Source organism: Hippopotamus amphibius, chromosome 1 (assembly GCF_030028045.1).
Source record: "Hippopotamus amphibius kiboko isolate mHipAmp2 chromosome 1, mHipAmp2.hap2, whole genome shotgun sequence".
NCBI classification, from domain to species: domain Eukaryota; kingdom Metazoa; phylum Chordata; class Mammalia; order Artiodactyla; family Hippopotamidae; genus Hippopotamus; species Hippopotamus amphibius.
In genome coordinates, this window is record NC_080186.1 from 50203367 (window position 1) to 50221824 (window position 18458).

At 41.4% G+C, this 18458-nt stretch overlaps 1 protein-coding gene across 10 annotated transcripts in view; it reads left to right on the forward strand.

The window, feature by feature from the left end:
* Positions 1-18458, forward strand: part of FGGY (FGGY carbohydrate kinase domain containing) — a 420251-nt gene that overhangs the window by 63343 nt on the left and 338450 nt on the right. For 9 of the 10 annotated variants that reach the window (XR_009049724.1, XM_057712523.1, XM_057712514.1 and 6 more), the window contains exon 5: positions 9408-9496. The exons of the other annotated variant lie outside the window; for it this stretch is intronic. Coding sequence is in view for 8 of the 9 variants with exons in the window: in XM_057712523.1 (XP_057568506.1) it covers positions 9408-9496 (89 nt within the window). In the remaining variant the exon portion in view is untranslated. The remainder of the gene's footprint in view (positions 1-9407; positions 9497-18458) is intronic. 10 annotated transcript variants of the gene reach the window in all.

Sequence of the window (18458 nt, forward strand, 5' to 3'; positions counted from 1 at the left end):
GAACTGCCATTGCCTCGGTCAGTTTGAGGGATCAGGGACAGGGTGGGGAGGGGTAGTGCCGAAGGTGAAGGTGTTGAGAGGTGAGGCTAAAGGAGAGCCTGGAGCCAGGTCACACACACCTTATAGTATGTAGTGCCCTCTACAAGGACTCCTCAAGAAGATGCAGAAGTGTTCCTTAGAAAGGGAAGTTTTCTGTGATATTGGACTGTTACACATCCGTCATAAAGAAGACCTTCTGCTAGTTAAGTAGTGAGGGGATTTCTCAGTTGTGGACTTTGTGCCCTGCAGGAAATGACAGTGGTATAAATGAACAAAGAAGGAGATCGATCGATCGATCTATCTATCTATCTATCTATCTATCTATCTATCTATCTATCTATATACACACACACACACATACATACCCAGATAAGCCCCCAAGAAGTGCCAAATGGAACTGTAAAGTACATCCATCCTTTATGTGTTGGGGGTAAGCAAAGTCTGGATTAAAGGAAATTGGAGGGAGAGAGGAAGGCCATGTCTGTGAGCCCGGCTGGACCTGACACCAGGTTGTCCTCAGATGTCCCAGAGCACTCGACATCTGATGGAGCACTTCTCCTGCCTCAGCCCCTCTCCAGTGCGCTTGGCAGCCATTCAGCATGGTGCTGCACTGACCCAGGAGTCCCAGCCAGGAAGTGAATGAATCCATTTTCCAATTAAAATGAAACTTCTCCAAAGGACCTGCTCACCCCGAGGAGAGAAATTTATCTTCCTGGCAGTCTGGCTTGGCTAGGATATGTCTCTGCCCCTAAAACAGACGGTGGAAAGCCATTAACTCGAATGAGAAAAGAGAAACTGGGGCAGTCCTTATTCACAACCTCATTCATTTATCCATTCATTTCTTATTTCCATTTCCATTAACTCCTGTTTAGCTTGCACATCTCTGCTCATTCATTTATTTGTTCATTCAGCTAATGTTATTCATCATCTATAGATCAGACACAGTGCAAGGTCCTAGGAACAGAGACTGAATAAAAACACAGTCCCTGACTATTAGAGATTTCAGTCTAGTGAGGGAGAGAGACACGTGAACAGATGATGGGAAGTGCCGCGATGGCGTAGTCACTGAGTATGATGAGGGCATAGCACAGGAGCACCCTGCTCAGCTTAGGGCAATCAGGGGAGATGTCATGGAGTGTGTAACAACTCCAGTCCTAGGTGATGAGCACGTGTCGGCCAGGGGCGGGAGGGAGGGGATCCAGATAAGGAGCACTAGGAATAAAGTTGCAATGATGAGAAAGAGGACAGCATGTGCGATTTTAGTGTAGTATCTCAGAGTGGTCAGACACGAGGCTGGCAAGTAAGACCTGGTTTGTACATGCCATGTTAATAAATTTAATCTTTAACTCCAAAGGTAGTAGAAAACTTTGAAGGGTACAGAGGTGCTAGATTGAAAGCTTCCTGTGGGTGGGGCTGTGTCTGTTTGCTGTGGGTATCCTTAGCACTAAGCACAGTACCTGACATGTAGAGGATGCCAAATAAATAATGAATGAATGAATGATTGTTATAGTCAAATATGCATTTTACATAGACCATTGTATTCTAATTGGCTGTGTAGAGAGTGAAAATTGAAGGGGGTTAAAAATTTGAAAGAGGCTGTATCACTTAGCATGGTAACAAACCACCTCAACACTTAATGGGGTAAAAAAGCAGCCATTTATTTATTTAACCTGTAATTATGCAGGTTACTAATTTGGGATGGGCTAAGCTAAATGGATTTTCTGGTCTCTGCTGAATTCGTTCAGGAGTCTCTGGAGGGCTGCTGGATAGGGTTTCCCAATCTTGGCTCTGCTTGGCTCTCTTGAATGTGTGGAGCCTTCTCCAGGATGGTTCATTTTTGCTCCACGTGTCCTCTCATCCTCCAGCAGGTCAGCCTGAGCTGCCTCACGTGGCAGCTGTACATTCCAAGAAGACAAAAGCAAGTCTTTGCGACCTCAATTCAGAAGTAGCACAGTGGTACTTCTGCTTCATTGTATTGTTCAAACTAGGTCCTAAGCCCAGCCCCAAATCAAGTAGTGGAGAAACAGATTCACCTCTTTTTTTTTTTTTTTTTTTTAAGTATAGTTAATTTACAATGTTGCGTTAAATTCTGCTGTATAGCAAAGTGATTCAGCTATACATATGTATATATTCTTTGTTTTTAAATATTCTTTCCCATTATGGTCTATCATAGGCTACTGAGTGTAGTTCTCTGTGCTATACAGTAGGACCTTGTTGTTTATCCGTCCTATATATAGCTGACATCTACTAACCCTAGCCTGCTACTCCATCCCTTCCCCACACTCCCTCCCCCTTGGCAACCGGAAGTCTCTATGTCTGTGAGTCTGTTTCTGTTTCACAGGTTCATTTGTGTCATATTTTAGAGTCCACATATAAGTGATATCATATGGTATTTGTCTTTCTCTTTCTGACTTACTTCACTTAGTATGATAATCTCTAGTTGCATCCATGTTGCTGTAAATGGCATTATTTCGTTCTTTTTTATGGCTGAGTAGTATTCCATTGTATATATGTACCACATCTTCTTTATCCAGTCCTCTGTTGATGGGCATTTAGGTTGTTTCCATGTCTTGGCTATTGTGAATATTGCTGCTGTGAACATACGGGTGCATGTATCTTTTTGAATTCTACTTTTGTCTGGATATATGCCCAGGGGTGGGATTGCTGGATCATATGGTCACTCTGTTTTTAGTTTTTTGAGAAATCTTTGTACTTTTTTCTGTAGTGGCTGCACCAATTTACATTCCCATATTGGTTCTATTTCTTTGGAGAACCCTGGCTAATACAGGGGTGGGGGGGTGGTGAAGAAATGGGAACCTCTTCATGGATTAATTGGGAGTTTAAATTAGAAGAGTGATTGGATATAAGAATGAGAGAGAAGAAGGAGAAGATGACTCCTTGGGTAGCTGAATCACCTTCCACCAAGGAGGAGGAAGGCATTTGAGGAAAATAATGGATTCTGATATGGACATGTCGATTTAGAGGGGCAGTGGGACATCCAGGAAATGTGTGTCACGAGAGTTTGGAGTTTGAGAACAGGCATGTTATTTGACTAGTAGTTGGTTGGAACGTTGGGAATAATTAAAATTTTCCAGGGAGAACATGCATAATGAGAAGAGCAGTCGAATGAGATAAGAATGTCTACATTTATAGGGAAACTAAAGAAAAGGAGCTCAGGAAGGAGATAGAAAAGCAATGATGAGAAGAAGGATGTGAAGGAACCTAGGAGAATGAAGTGGTAAGGAAGACCTCCTTACCTCTGTTTGTCCAAATCTTCCACTTCATTTCATGTCTGTTCTAAGACCTTACCCAGTCCAAAGCCCTCTCTTCTATTAGGACCCTCCCTTCCACAGACAGTACTGCCCACTAGGAACTGTGTTATCTAGGTCACCATGGCATCCTTCTCCTTTCCTCCTCCTGCATTTTATTGTGCTTTAGGAGGTGGACCCCTCACATGCACTGGGCTGGGCATTAGAGATCTACATTTTAGTCTCTCTTTCCACTTATGTGTTGTGTAACCTTGGGACTGTTGTGATCCCTTTCTGGGTTTTAGTTTCTTAACCTGCAGGGTGAGGTTTATAACTTCTTGCCTTCCCCTCATTCTTTGCCTTAAAGAATTATACAGATGAGATGAGATCACGCATGTCAAAGTGCTTTGAAACACGTGAAGCTCTGCAGCAGTAACTAGAGTGAAATCCGTTGACTTCTCAGGCACTCCACATTATTTCATTTAACCCTCACAGCGTCCTTTGAGGTCGATGCTGGTGATATGGCATTTGAGAAAACCAGGGCTTAGAGAAATTAATTTGCCTAAAGCTACACAGCTGGGAAGTGGTGAGGACAGTAATCAAACTCAGGTCTGCCTGACTCCAAAGTTCTTAGAGCCCACATACCAAAGCCTTGTTTTCTTAATGCATGTGGTGGTATCACATTCCTGGGCAAAGTCAGCTTTGCAGAATATGATCAGTTTTGATGCAAATAATAACATTTTTTATGGTTGGGAAATCAGCTGTAGTGTGGATTATAAATCTACCTTTGTGTACAACAGTGGGGCTTTAGAGGAGGTGCGGGGGGGAAGATGCATGTATGTATCCAGTTCTTGAAAATTAAATAATTTAAATTGTAGAATGGAATTATTTCATTTTATGAAGAAATCCTGTGAAGGTACAGTTAAACAAATCTTTCTGTAATGGGGGTGATCTACCCTGTCATTTCAGAGTTTTGTTTCTTGGTTGTCATTCTCAGCAGTAGCATAAATATTTATTCTATTTGACCTTTAGTCTTCAACTCAAATCTATCCTCCATGAAGGCTTTTTTGGCCACCCAGGCCCCAAAGCCCTTTCCCTTCTCTGAACCCTGTCTGTGATACTCATTAGAGGCAGATATATGGCCACACACAAAATATTATGAGAAAGTTATGAGGCTGACTCACCAAACCTTGGTATCAGGCTCATTACATTATCATCATATATCATCTTATTAATTACCATTTCCTTTGCACACATCTTTCTCCAGCTTCATTGTAATTTTACTTTAAAAGGATTTGACTTTACATTTCTTTATACCTCCTGAAACTTTTTACATTTAAAAAAGTGGCTTTTGCCCTCCAGGAGTTTGTCCTTGTGAGATGGACTTAGGCATGTAATAAGGACACAGAAAGGGCTGGAGGAACTCACTGAAAAGGTGACATTTGAGCTGCATTTGAATCAAAGGTAGAAGTTTGATCATGAGAGAAGATGGGAAAGTCAATCCAAGTAAAGCCATCCGCCTCAACAGAGCAGGGAGGTATGAAAGAGTACAATGCGTTTGGGGAAGGGAAAGAAATGAGGTGAGATCAGGGTGGGGAGTGGTGAAGAGAGGGATGATGGGCAGTGAGCCCAGAAGGAGTCATACAAGTAATGGCCAAGTTGGAGCTAAGTTAAGTGTCCTGAGAGCCATGCCAAGGAACTAAAATGTAATCTAGGCCACAAGGAACTGTCCAACCATTTTAAACAAAGAAATTTACAAAGATGCCTCTGGTAGCACAAAACTCTTAGTGTATCTGTCTGTGTTACTTGAAATATCTTCAGTGTTTGTGGATGGCAGTTTGAAACACAATTGTTTCATTCACCCTGGGAAGTTTCTGGTTGGGGATTATGGCCCAGTCCATGTTTTCAGCATCGTATATTTCTTTCTTTCTTTTTTTTTTTTAGAAATGACATTGAGGATTAAGTTTTTTCCTGAAACCTCTCTCCTCTCTGGGCTATCAGCCTGTGCCCTAATTTGCAGTCTTGAACGGAGAGTGAGGATAAAGTTTTGCTTTTTTATGGATAGTTGTGCTAGAAAACAGCGTTGTGAGTATTTGGGATGTTCTGCAGGATCAGTTACTGGGAGGGGAATTAGGGAGCGCTGTTCCTCCCTTTCATTCACTGCACACAGCAGGGAGCCCAGATGGAATCCCTTTACAAGTCATAACAAAATGCTTAGGTGTTCCTTTTTTAATTGGTCATCCCTACTTTCCCATGCTGCTCCTAGACCCTGGCATCTTCTTTCATACACTGAAGTGTCTGCTTCATTTCCCCCCCCCCAAGTCTCCTCAGCATCTAGAAGCCAGCAGAGACCTCACTGCCTACCTGGACATGGCGCTGAGAAGGAGCCCCCTTCTTTCTGCCCCAGGCTGAGGGGGTGGCTGCTGCCTGGCCTTGAACCTTGGGTACAGTACTCCACCTCCACCCTCTGCAGAGACCCACAGCTGTGTGTGCTTTGAGTGGTAGCCTCCTCCCAAGAAAGGCTGTGGTTTTATGAAGTAATAGATGATTAAAAAAAAAAAAAAAAAAAAAAAAAGAGTTCTCTATGGTGGCTTTCAAGCCTGAGGGATTGCTTAGCTCAAAGGATTGTTGTTGGAATGCAGAAACCTTCATTGCCAAGTCACACACCCCAATCACTGCTGATTTCTTTTTTTTTTTCTTGAAAAGACTAGTTTTTGTTAGTTGCTTGGTAACTGGAGAAGAGATTTAACTCCTTCGACACAGAGAGCTCCAGTTTGAACTGCGTTCAGCGCTCATGTGATGAGATGCGCCTGAAGTTGGCTTGTATTAGGGACCTGCTCTCTGTTTACTCTAGTCAGTGTACCACTTGTGCATGGAGGTTTTCATGAGGGATGTAGAAGTTGAGTTGCCTAGGATGGAAAGTGAAATCTCTGGAACTGGATAAAACGTGTAAAAAATGTGTTTGGGAGGGCTTTTCTTTATTTATTCATTTATTTTTTTCTTCTGTAAAGAATGGTAATAGCTTCCATCATCATGCTTCCAAAAGGTCCAAACCCACAGCTCTGATAGATCTGGGAGCCTGAGGGTGGTGACTGTGACCTGGTGGAAGGAAGGAACACTCACTTTAGTGTGGGAAGCCCCACATGACTTTGGGCCGAGGCCTTGTCCCTTGAAACTCAGCTTCTACATCCTTCACATGCAGACTATTGTGTATCGCCTCCAACATCCTGAGGATCCAAGTGAGACAAGGCACATGAGGTCACTGTTGCAAGCTGTGGAAGAATCAAAGAGGACAGTTGCTGTGTCTGATGCAGGCACAGTGATTCCAAAGATAGAATTAATTCAGTAAGAGTGAGGCCCTAGGCTGGAACTGTACTGGCTGGGGAGGGGAAGGGACGGAGAGATTTTCTCATAGAACTGGCTTAAAAATCCATGCGCGGGGGTTAATGGGACCTTGGCCAATCTGGCATTTGATGACTAAACACTTGTGAATCATGTAGCCCAACATGAGAACAGCCTGGGAACCTGGTAGGTCGTGTCAGCATCTCCAAGGAAGAGATCGGGCTTCTGGAGATATCCCTCTCATTGAGGAAATGCTTTCCCCCTCTCCTTTACTGGCTAAGCTGCAGACTTCGCTTTTGTGGAGAAGGCGGGGAATACGTACTGTCTTCTCCCCTGAGACCACATGCGTTCTTGAGGATGCCTCCCACTCCTGATATGATGCCACTTCTGGTTTCTCATTCTATGGAGAGTTTGAGCCGGGGTCTCTGGCTTTGCTCGGTGAAGCCAGCGTTGTCCCAATAGAAGATGACGCTGCTAGGCTGCCTTGCCCTCCCCGCCCTCCCCAGTCCCCGATGTGTCTCTTTCTGGCTAGAGGCCTGATGCTGTCTCTGAGACATTCTGCCTGGGTTCCTTTGTCCACAGCGGCTGTCTGTGTGGCTGCAGGCTGAAAGCTCTCATTCTGCAAGGTCTGTAATGACCGTATACAGGATCTAATAGAAGCAGTTGTTTTCTGAGTTGGGGAAGACTGCTTGGCTTTGGCTGGTAGCACTGATTATTGCTGCAGTAGTTTCATGGTTTATTTCTGATTGGCCTTGGGTTTCTGGAGTCTTCAGAAGAAGGCTGCTTTTTTATCCTGAGAACTGGTCACCAAACCACAGAACACATGGAAAGAGATTTGGGGGACTACCCAGAAGACATACTAGTAGTTTGACTCATAGTTTTAAAGCCTACTATTTTCTGACTGTGATCTATTAGTGTATGAAAATACTGTTAGTTCAGAGCTACGTTAGGCATGTTTAATCAACTTTAAGTGTTGCTTTGTTTAACATTAAGGCATACAGGTGTTCAAAGGAAAATTTAGCCCTTTTTAGATGTAAGCACTCACCCAAGTGCTTAAGAAATTTAAAACAACCAACCAACAAGAACAGAAAATGGGCTTAATGCTGCCTTTTACATCTGAGCCCTTTTGATGTTACTGTTGTTTTAATGAGACCCTGTTCCTGGGTTAATACTCAGTTTCTCTGCTGTGCATACATGTCTGTGTTCAGAGAGTGGTGATAGGGAAGGAGAAAATAGGAAGAACTCACAGAATTTAAGGGCAAATGTAGATAAAAGCCAGTCGTATGTCTATAAAATAGATATAACAGCACTCAGGACTTTTGTGTTGTTCTGAGGAGATAACACGTGGAAACCCTTTGTAAACTCTGAAGCGCCCCTCACTTGAGAGAGATGGGAGGGTGAAACTGAGCAGTTCGTCTAGTTGTCCAACACGTATTTATTGAATGTCCACCATGTGTCACCCGCTAGCAGATACTGGAATATGTCCCTTTTGGAGCTTCTGCCTTCTTGCCTTTAGGTTCCCAAAGGTATTCTTATGCTTGTGATACATTCCTTTTTGTCGTAGCCTCTTGGGGAGGGAATGATTGAAACAAGGGCATGGAGAGCTGCCCGAATGGCAGGAAAGCTTTCTTGCTGCTGCCTCTGTCTGCATTGCTCTTCCCTTTATGAAGTTCTGCTTCTCCGGTTCCTTGGCAAAAAATGGCCACTTCACAGCTTCCAAGTTTGTGTCACCTCCAGTTCTACTCCTAGGCAGAAGTTAAATGACTCCATTTGGATCCTGGTTCTGAATTCCTGGGAGAAGGAATCTGATTGGCTCAGTTAGGTCACATGTCCATCCCTGGGCCAGTTAAGTGTGGAGGCGGACTGGAGTTGTGTAATTTCTACCTCGCTGCTAAGGGTCCAGTCCTGTGTGGGGGTGGAGAGGAGACAGATGGGGGATATTATGGTGCATAAAACTGACCAGGTCCTTGCCCTTATAGAGCTTATAGTCCACAGGAGAGAAGGGCATCGTGTGGATACTCGTGGGTTGATATGGATTGTATGACACCAGACCTCACCTTAGTAGGAGATCCTGGAAGACCTCCCCAGGGAAAGGTGGATTGGGTTAATCACAGGGGTCAGGGCAACGTGGACCCTGGGAAGAAACAGGGTGGTGGCTGAGGAAGGAGTGTTATGGACAGAGATGGCAAGAAAAAGAGTCAGACCACATTGCAGTGCAGAAGAAATTGGAAGCAACAAATATTTTAAAAAGGCATAAGGATAGCTTGATTCTGTACCATTCTCTCTGGCTTAGATTGGAAGTCCTTTGTGGACAGGGACTATCATTTCTGTTGCCTTTGGAACCAGTTAGCCTGGGGAGACTTTTTCACGGCAAGACACATTGCATTTCATCGGGTAGTTTCTTCGTGTGGTTTTTCTCCCGTGTTCACAGCTGTTCAGCTTTGAAATCTTTTTATATGTCTTGAAATGTATCCCCTTGCCCTTCACTGGGAAGATGGATTGCATACCCTTGCAGAGTGTACTTCCTTCCACTCCAGATTGTCAAAGAGGAATAAAAGGGAAATTACAGTCATTTTTGGAAGGATCAATAATGGCCAATTTTTCTTTCCTGTATAGTACTGCTTTTATATCATACCCCCCTTCCCAGTCCCTGAACAGATGTTTAATTGGGCATTGTTGGCTATGCTTTTGTTTTGGAAATTATGAAACATTATTGAAAGAGGAGAGGAGGAGAAAAAAAAACCCATAATTGATTCTAATATATATTTAATTTGGCAGAACTTGAGAGAGACTTGCTGGGATAAGGCGGGACATTTCTTTGATCTCCCAGACTTCCTATCATGGAAGGCAACAGGTGTCACAGCACGGTATGTTAATTACAAGTTGGATTTTATTTGCGTTAGCCATTCTCGGGTGTCTGTATATATATGGCTTTCTTAACTCGCTTTGGCTAGACGTACTGTTTGTACATCTGCATGCGATTTTGCATACTTGAAACATCTTGAATCCATCTTCCACCTCCACTGCACATGCCCAAACACCATTGTTCCTGTGAGGCGTGGAATGTGGGTATCCAAGGTGAAGACCATTCATTAAAACTGCACACATTTAAAGGAGACGTGAATAGTCCATCAGGAAATGTGACTGTTTTTCCAAAGGCACTTCCTATATGATGAATAAAAAGAACATTTTTTTTTGGTCCCTAAAATTAAGGCAAGAGATATGTTTTTCAAGGAAGCAGATTTTAACTTTAACTAGAGGGGTGTGTTAGTGAAGCTACTGTGCTTTTTATATACGTGTACCTGAATCATCCCAGAGCATAGAGGTATGTATATTGAAGTCAACAGTGTTTCTCAATAAATTGCGAAGGTTATAAATAAGTCATGTGCTACGTGGCAGAGACAATTTTAAAAATACTCATTGAGTGTGATTGCAGCTGCAGCAGTGAACAGAGTGGATGTGTGCACAGATGTGGGTATAATTGGACAGATTGGACATGAACTCCCAAAGCATGCAAACCTGTTGTCATCTTGACCTCAGATTTCAGGGGATGCACAAGGGGAGGGGGCAGCAGGGCAGGGAGGGGTCTTCTTATCCTGGAAATGATGTAGAATTGCATATGAGAAAGCGCATCCTTTCCCAGAGGACAGATAAACCTGCATAAGTTTATATATTTAGGTATATCTTAAAGTCATCTCTTTTAGAGAGGGCTAAATCCTCCCCATTTTCCTTTTTATTTAAACTCATGAGAAGCTGGGAATGGGAGTACCGCTTTCCCTGTGCTCTTCCCATTTGTCTCCTTTTTTATGATTTGGACTTTCCTTGTAGAGAGTCGATGAGAGTGTGTTAGCTGGAAGCAGGGGCTTCCAGAAAGGAGACAGTAGAAGACATACTTCACAAGCATGCCATTCATCTTGTTGATTATTCTATGAAATGCTAGGGTAGAGGGGATTCACATGCCTATAAAAATGGCCTCAGCAAACCTCAAGTACTCATCCCTCTCTGGGGAGAGGGCTCTGGAGGAGTGGTCTGAACTTTACCCCAGAAGGTGCAATTAGTCACCATTATATTGCTATCATCAGTGAGGAGGCGGGTGTTTGGGTGAAGATCTCATCTGGACATTCCTCTTTTGGTGTGATATTAATTGTCCAGAGTTATTTCTGGAAGGACTGTTCTCTAGTTTTTTCCCCAATCTTTGTGCAGTAGTGAAGGAAATGTTTTGATTGTTTTAGCTAAATGGACCTAAGAGCCAAAGCAGTGCTCATAGTGTGGGTATTGGTAACAATCTATTGGCCCGGGAGCCTTGAGGACTCAAAAGCAGAACTACAGATGGAGGAGGACCTCGATTTTCCTTCTCTTTTTCCTTGGGTGTTAATCAGTCCATCACATTGATGTCCTCCCTGGTTTTTTCTGATGGTGCTAGATAGTCTGCATCCCCGTTTCCAAGTGTCTGATGCTGTATTAAGACACCAGGAGCCAGCTTTTTGAAGCTAGCTCTGGCTCAGATAGATTTCAGTGCAGTGGCGTGCTTATCCATTGTGCAGTTACAACATGACTTATCCTCAATTCTGCCACACAAGAGCTTAGTGACCTTGGGCGTGGCCTTCCCTTCTTTGAATCTTACTCTCCTTGTCTATAAAATGGGGATCATGATACCTACCTTACGAGCCTGTTGGGAGAGTCCTATTAAAACAGTCTTTTCAAACTAGCCTGACTATAGAAATCAGCTGAATTGTTTATTTGAAACCCAGATCCCCAGGGTTTCCAGTTTTAAGCCTACTGAATCAGAATCTCCCAGGGATTCCTGGGAATTTTTGTGATTAACAAGTGCCCTAGGTGGTTATATGGTCAGGTAAGTTGGGACCACATTGCCTAACAGAGTATACTTGAAAGTAACATGTGATGGTAAGGTGCTCCACACTCATGAAGGGTTGGAAGTGTTTTGAAAAGTTGAATGAATTTGGTGAAATTAAAAATGGACAGCTTCTGGTTGGCCTATCAGAACATGCTTGGGGGCTTCCTTTGCCCACCTGGGACAGTCTGAAACCCTGAGGAAGCAGAGAGTTTCGTGCTCAGAAATGCTTTATTGACTGTCCAGTCAGCCCTGCCATTTTTTACTGGCTGAGACACTCGTGACTGATTCTACTTGACTTCGTATGAATTTGCAGTCCCCGCCCCTGCCCCCGCCCCTTGTCCACATTCACCAGCACCTTCAGAGGCCTCCCTTCCAGCTTCCCTCTCCTGGAGAGCTGATTCTGTGAACCTTGGGTACCAGGTACCTGGGTACCAGGCACCATGTTCCTCTTGTAAAGATGGTCGCCCTCTCCCTGGCACACATCTCTCTTGCATCTGTCTTTCTTTTCTGTCATTTCCTCAGTCTCTTCATCCTTTCTTCCTTCTCTATTTCAGCCTGCGTGATCAGGGTGAAACAAGTAACTTCTGAGCTTGCTTAATTATAAATATAATTGGGGTAATGACAGTACTTACTCCATGGGGTTATTGTATGGACTGACCGAGTGAGGTGACAGAAGAACTTCCAACACAGAGCTGAGAAAGTTTTTGAAGGAATTAGCTATTTTATTTAGTTTCCTTACTCTATCGATTCTGGCAAGGAATCTTTGCATTAAGTTTCTGGCATAGTGGAAAGAGGGAAATCCTTGTAGTCAGACTGACCTGAGTTCAGTGTCTCTGCCATGTACTGTCTGTGAGAGGCTGGAGTAAATTACCATCCCCCTGCCACCTCCTCCACCACCCAAATTCAGGTCCTCATCTGGACGTCCTGTCAGGGTTAGAGGTACTGTGGATAACGTGTGCAGCACGTAGTGTTTAAACTACTCATAGTTACTTTATGGAAAAATCCCCATTGTCTGTCCATCTTCTAGAATAAGGAAGATGAGAGTCTGAGTTTGAAGGTGCCAATACCAAAAAAACTTTGGGCAGTAGAATATGAACTTGGCATCCTCTGGGCCAAGGAGAGGTTCAGATTTGGTGTTTATCTGGCTCTTATTGTGATTGTTTTGGGAGGCTTTGGGGAAATGGGTGCCAAAAAGGCTAGAGGGTGTTTTTTTTTTTCCCCTTTTTTTCTTTTTATTATTTTTGTGGAGTCATGGTGAAAAAGTGATCCGATTTCACCGTCTTAAGGCTTCAGACTTGTTTTTGGCAGTGACGTTGTGTAGGAAGTCTTCCTCCTCTTCCTCTTATCTGTTTCTCTCTCTTCTCCGGCTTGTCCCCCCACCCCCTTTATTTATTCTCATCCCCCGAAATATGGCAGCTACTCCTGTTTGTCTGGGTCGCTGAGAAGATCACCACTTTGGCCTGAGATTAATTTGTAGTTCAGCTCCATTCTTTTCATTACAGTGAATAAATAATTATTGCCATTTTTGTGGAGAATAGTTTATATCATCCTCATCCTCATCATCTGTTGAGTACATTCTCTGTATCTGTGCTAACTTTTTAACAGATGTGAGCCCCGTTAGTCCTCCCAACCATCAGTTCAGACAGGGGGCGCTATCACCACTTTGCATTCAAGAACTGAAGCTCAATATTTTAGTAATTTGTTACATCCTAGCCTTTAGTGGATAACTGTCCAGAATTTTGGTAACATGAGAAATGGGAAATGAGAAATTTGAATAATAAAATTTTATATAATTAGAAAAAAACATATTCATATATATAAATCCTCCCTCTAAAGAGATTTGAGGTGGCTGGTAAGAGGAGAAGATAAAAACTGATAAAAATATTAAAAAATCACAATGGAGTGAGATACTACTAGAATAAGATAAAGCCAAGCACTTCATTGAAACTATGTTGTTCTTTATAATTACTCATAGATTTGTTTCCAAGCTTCCTAGTGGCCAAAGAAAAGATGAGAACACAATCAAGATTAACTGAATGAACAGATAAGAACCCAACTGCTGTGCAGGAGAACTCCTTCTAACACTGGGGTCTGGCGGAAATGTCTCCTAGATTATTAAGAGTTGGCAATAGCCTGTAAATTATCCAAAAGTTTGTCCTTTTAAATTCAGTTATAATTTCCAATAGATTTTACTTTAAACCAGTTTTAGATTTACAGAAAAGTCATGAAGGTAGTATGAGTTCCCATGTACTTGACACCCAGTTCCCCCAATTATTAACATCTGATGTTAGTGTGATACATTTGTCAACAGTTGATGAACCAATGTCGATGTATTATTATTAACTACATTCCATACTTAATCTTATTTCTTTAGTTTTTATGTAATGGCCTTTTTCCACTCTAAGATCCTATCCAGGATACCGTATACATTTAGTTATATCTCCTTAGTCTCTTCAGCTTTCTCTCTTTTTGATGACCTTGACAGTTTTGAAGAGTGGTCATATGTATTATAGCATGTCCCTCTAATGGAATTTGTCTGATGTTTTTCTCATGATGAGATGTGGGTAGTATGTTATTGGGAGGAAGACTACAGTGCCACTTTCTGTTGAGTCCCGTTCTCATCATGTCATCTCCACACTGCCAGTATCACATCACTGTTGATGTTGAGCTTCATCATCTGGCTGAGGTATTGTTTGTCAGGTTTCTCCACTGTAAAGTTACTCCTTTCCTCTTTCTATCTAGTACTTTTTGGAAGGAAATCACCATGCACAGCCCACACTAAGGAGTAGGGGGTTATGCTTCATTTCCTGAAGGATGGAGTTATGGACATACGTTATTTTGAATTATTTTTGTGGAAGATTTGTCTATTCTCAATTCATTTATTTTTATTGCTTTGGACTAAAAGAAATTAATGACCAGGTTCCTTATGCACAGGAGACAGTTTGGTTAGTTTGCTTTAGAAGTTATATGTTAGAATTTCTGAGACTCTTCTATGCCATATGGGAAAACAGGGCTGAGTTTCTAGAGTCTCAGGTTTATTTTTCCTTACATTTTGTATGTGATACATTGCTTCCCCCCACTACAACGTACAATTCTTTGAAAGTTATCGGTAAATATTCTGTTTTCTACTTTAAGAGATGAGTTTATGTCCTTTAGAACTGTAACCCTTTTAAAATAGCAGTTGATGTCTTGATTTGCATGGTTCTCTATGTTTGAAGTTTATAAGGGATATTATTATACTGTTATTTTTCTTATGGTTATTTGCTGATCTGTCAGGAGAAGATTATGGCAGGTTATTGATCTAGATCTGTAGTCATTTTCCAAATATAATCTCCAGGATCTCAAACACAGTATCATTATTTAGACTCTTATTACTGTGTTTCATTTCTTAAATTATAAATCTACTTTGCACAATTTATTTTTTATTCAATATATTATTGTATCTTTCATATCAATAAATATTATCTGAAAACATGTTTTCGATACCTGTATAATATTCTGTCCTATGTCTATAATATGTCTATGTCAATTTTGCCAAGTGTATAGACTTAAAATAAGAGATTTCTTATTTTAATGTGCATTTTTATTATTAAATACATTTCCTCATAGTTATCAACCACGTTTTGTTAATTTATGTCAGTTAATATCAATAATTGTATCTATTAGTATAACATGTATCGATTACCTATTTATGTCAACTACTAATATTTATATCAGATTTCAGTGTTTTCTTAATATTGGTGAGAATTCATTTTTTTGTCTGTTTTAGTATTTTCTCCAAGGTGTTATTTATTTTATTTTATTTTATTTTATTTTATTGGTTGTGTTGGGTCTTTTTTTTTTTTTTTTTTTTTTTGCTGTGCGTGGGCTTTCGTTTTTTAGTTGCGGTGAGTGGGGGCTGCTCTTTATTGTGGTGCGCGGGCTCCTCATTGCCGTGGCTTCTCTTTTTGCAGAGCATGGGCTCCAGGCACATGCGCTTCAGTAGTTGCAGCACATGAGCTCAATAGTTGTGGCTCATGGACTCCAAAGCGCTGGCTCAGTAGTTGTGGTGCATGGGCTTAGTTGCTTTGCGGCATGTGGGATCTTCCTGGAGCAGGGATTAAACCCATGTCCCCTGAATCTGCAGGCCGATTCTCAACCACTGTGCCACCTAGGAAGCCCTCCAAGGTGTTATTTTTGAAAAAAAATTTAAAGCAACAGAAAAGTTGAGAGACTGGCATATGGAACACCATATCTTTACCTACATTCATCAATTAATGTTTTTGTTACATTGTGCTCAGAAGTGCTCTATTTCTGACATGCATATGTGTTTATTTTGCTGAACCATTTATAAATGAATTGCAGATACCACATTCTTTCCTCATAAATTCTGCAGTGTGATCCCCAAGAGTACTGTCCTTCTCCTGTGTAACCACAGTGCTGCAATCACCCTTAGGACAATTAAACATGAATCCTCATTATTTAAATTCCTAACATGTACCCTATTGTTAAGTGTTCAAAGTGCCACTCACTTTTCCTAGCCATTGGGGTTCTGACTGATAGAGACTACATACAGAGCATATTAGCTAAATGAAGAATGAAAACCTGCCCCAGCTCATTACCTTAGAAAATACGTATTAACCTCTAATGTGTAGAGCTTCTGCTGTACTGGATGGAGAATGCAGCTCAGAAGCTCTGAGGCTAAACCAGTAACTGCATACTCAGGTGTATGTGTACTTATATGGAGGAAGGCAGGCCCGATATGCCAACCAGATGTCATGGAGTCAAGTAACTGAGTCAGTAATATGAATGCAGACTGTTCAGGTGTGCTTACCTGAAGCCAAGGCACGCTGGTTGCACCTGGGCATGGAGAGTGATGATGTGAGCTCGATGTTGTTCTAGGAATGACTTATCACCATATCTTTAACACAGCGACCCCTTAAAATGTGGCTTAATATATTCCAGTGTCACAGCAATCAGATGGATTTCCTTTACCCCTTTGGAGAAAGTTAAGTTAAGGGATGGGGTGCAAAGTCAACTCCGCTTCCTCTGGCGCTGCTCTTAGTGGAGAGAGTGGGCAGGTGGCACTCTCATCCTCCCTAAGGATGGAGACAGCAGCATGGGAGGAGGAAGGGGGAGACAATAATATCTACCTTTGGTGACGTGTTTGCAGTCCACATCCCCTCCTTAATACTTGATGTCCCAGTCACTCTCTCAGTTGCATATCTAAGATAAGACTTGATTGAAAAAAAAAAAGCTTTATTGAGAGAGAATTCACATACAAGTCACTCATTTAAAGTGTATATAGTTCAGTGCTTTTGATAGATTACATTATTTTTATGAATTGTAGTAAAATATTTATAGCATAAAATTTATCATTTTAACCATTTTAAGTGTACAATTCAATGGCATTAATTACAGTAGTGGTGTTGAACAGCTATTACCACTATTTCCAAAACTTGTTACCCCAAACACAAACTCTGTAACCGTTAAGTAACAACTCCCCAATTCTGCCTCTATCCCCCTGCCTCTGTTAACCTCTAATCTACTTTACTTTCTGTCTCTGTGAATTTGCCTATTCTAGATACCTTATATAAGTAGGATCTTATATATGTCTGGCTTATTTCACTTAGCATAATGCTTTCAAGATTCATCCATGTTGTAACGTGTAAGAATTTCCTTCCTTTTTAAGGCTGAATGATATTCCATTGTACGCATATACTACATTTTGCTTTTCCATTCATTTGTTGGTGAACCCATATGGATAATTGGGTTGTTTCTTCCTTTCGGCTATTATGAATAATCCTGCCAAGAATATTGATGTGTAAGTATCTGTTTGAGTCTCTGCTTTCAGTTCTTGTGGGTATATATGAGAGTGGAATTGCTAGATTACATGGTAATCCTATGTTTAGCTTTCTGACGACCCACTGAACTTTTCCATAGCAGTTGCATCATCTAGCATTCCCACCAGCAATGTGTGAGGATTCTAAATTCTCTACATCATTACCTGTTTTTTACCTGTTTCTTTTTCCTTTTTTTTTTTTAGAACTTTTATTGAGATACAGTTAACATACAATAAACTGCATATATTTAAAGCGTACAATTTGGTATCCCAATCTCCAAATTCATTCCGCCCCAACCCTCCCTGCTTTCCCCACTTGGTGTCTATGTGTTTGTTCTCTACATCTGTCCTTTTTTTTTTTTTTCAATAGCCAACCTCGTAACTGTAAAGTAGATTCTCATTGTGGTTAATGACTTGGGTTTTTGTTAGAAAATCTACTGAATGAAAGTAAAATTGATTGAATTTAGGTCATCCTAGAGGTAACATTTTTTGGCCAGAACTTGGTTGAAACTTGACAAGGATTCTGGAGGTAGTGTCATAAAATTAAAGAGTTCTGGGGAAAAATAAGTTATTTCTGATATGATTGATGCTAAAACTCTGATTTGTGTTGTTTTTTGGTTGTGTTGAAGGATGATTTCTTAGAACAGTGGTATAAAGCAGTTCTTCTAGGTTCTAGGAAGAAGGATTCAGTCATTCTCTTGCATCAGCTTATTTTTCCGTATCTTTAATAGTGCTGAGAAATGGCCTGTAAATATTAGATTTCCTTTACCCTTATTTTTGGGAAAGAAGAGTGCTCTCACTCTCTACAGAAGAAACATGATCCTTATCTCTTCACTGATGAGTAATAGAAATAATAGAAAATTAAAAGTCAGTAGTTTGAACACATAAGCATTCATTCTTTTCTGTAAATAAATCCAGATGTATAGAGACTTGGGCTACTGTGACAGTCCCATGAAGTCATCAAGGACACTAACTGTTTTGGTATTTTTCCTTCACTATCTTCAGCCCTGACCTCCTTTCTCAATGACACCTCATGGCTGCTGGAGTCTCTATTTTTCAGCCCACATTCCAAATAGTAGGAAGAAGAAGGGTGGGAGTTGCATAAAAAGGATGTACGCACCTGAGTCAACCTTCTTTAAAAGAGCCTCCTTCA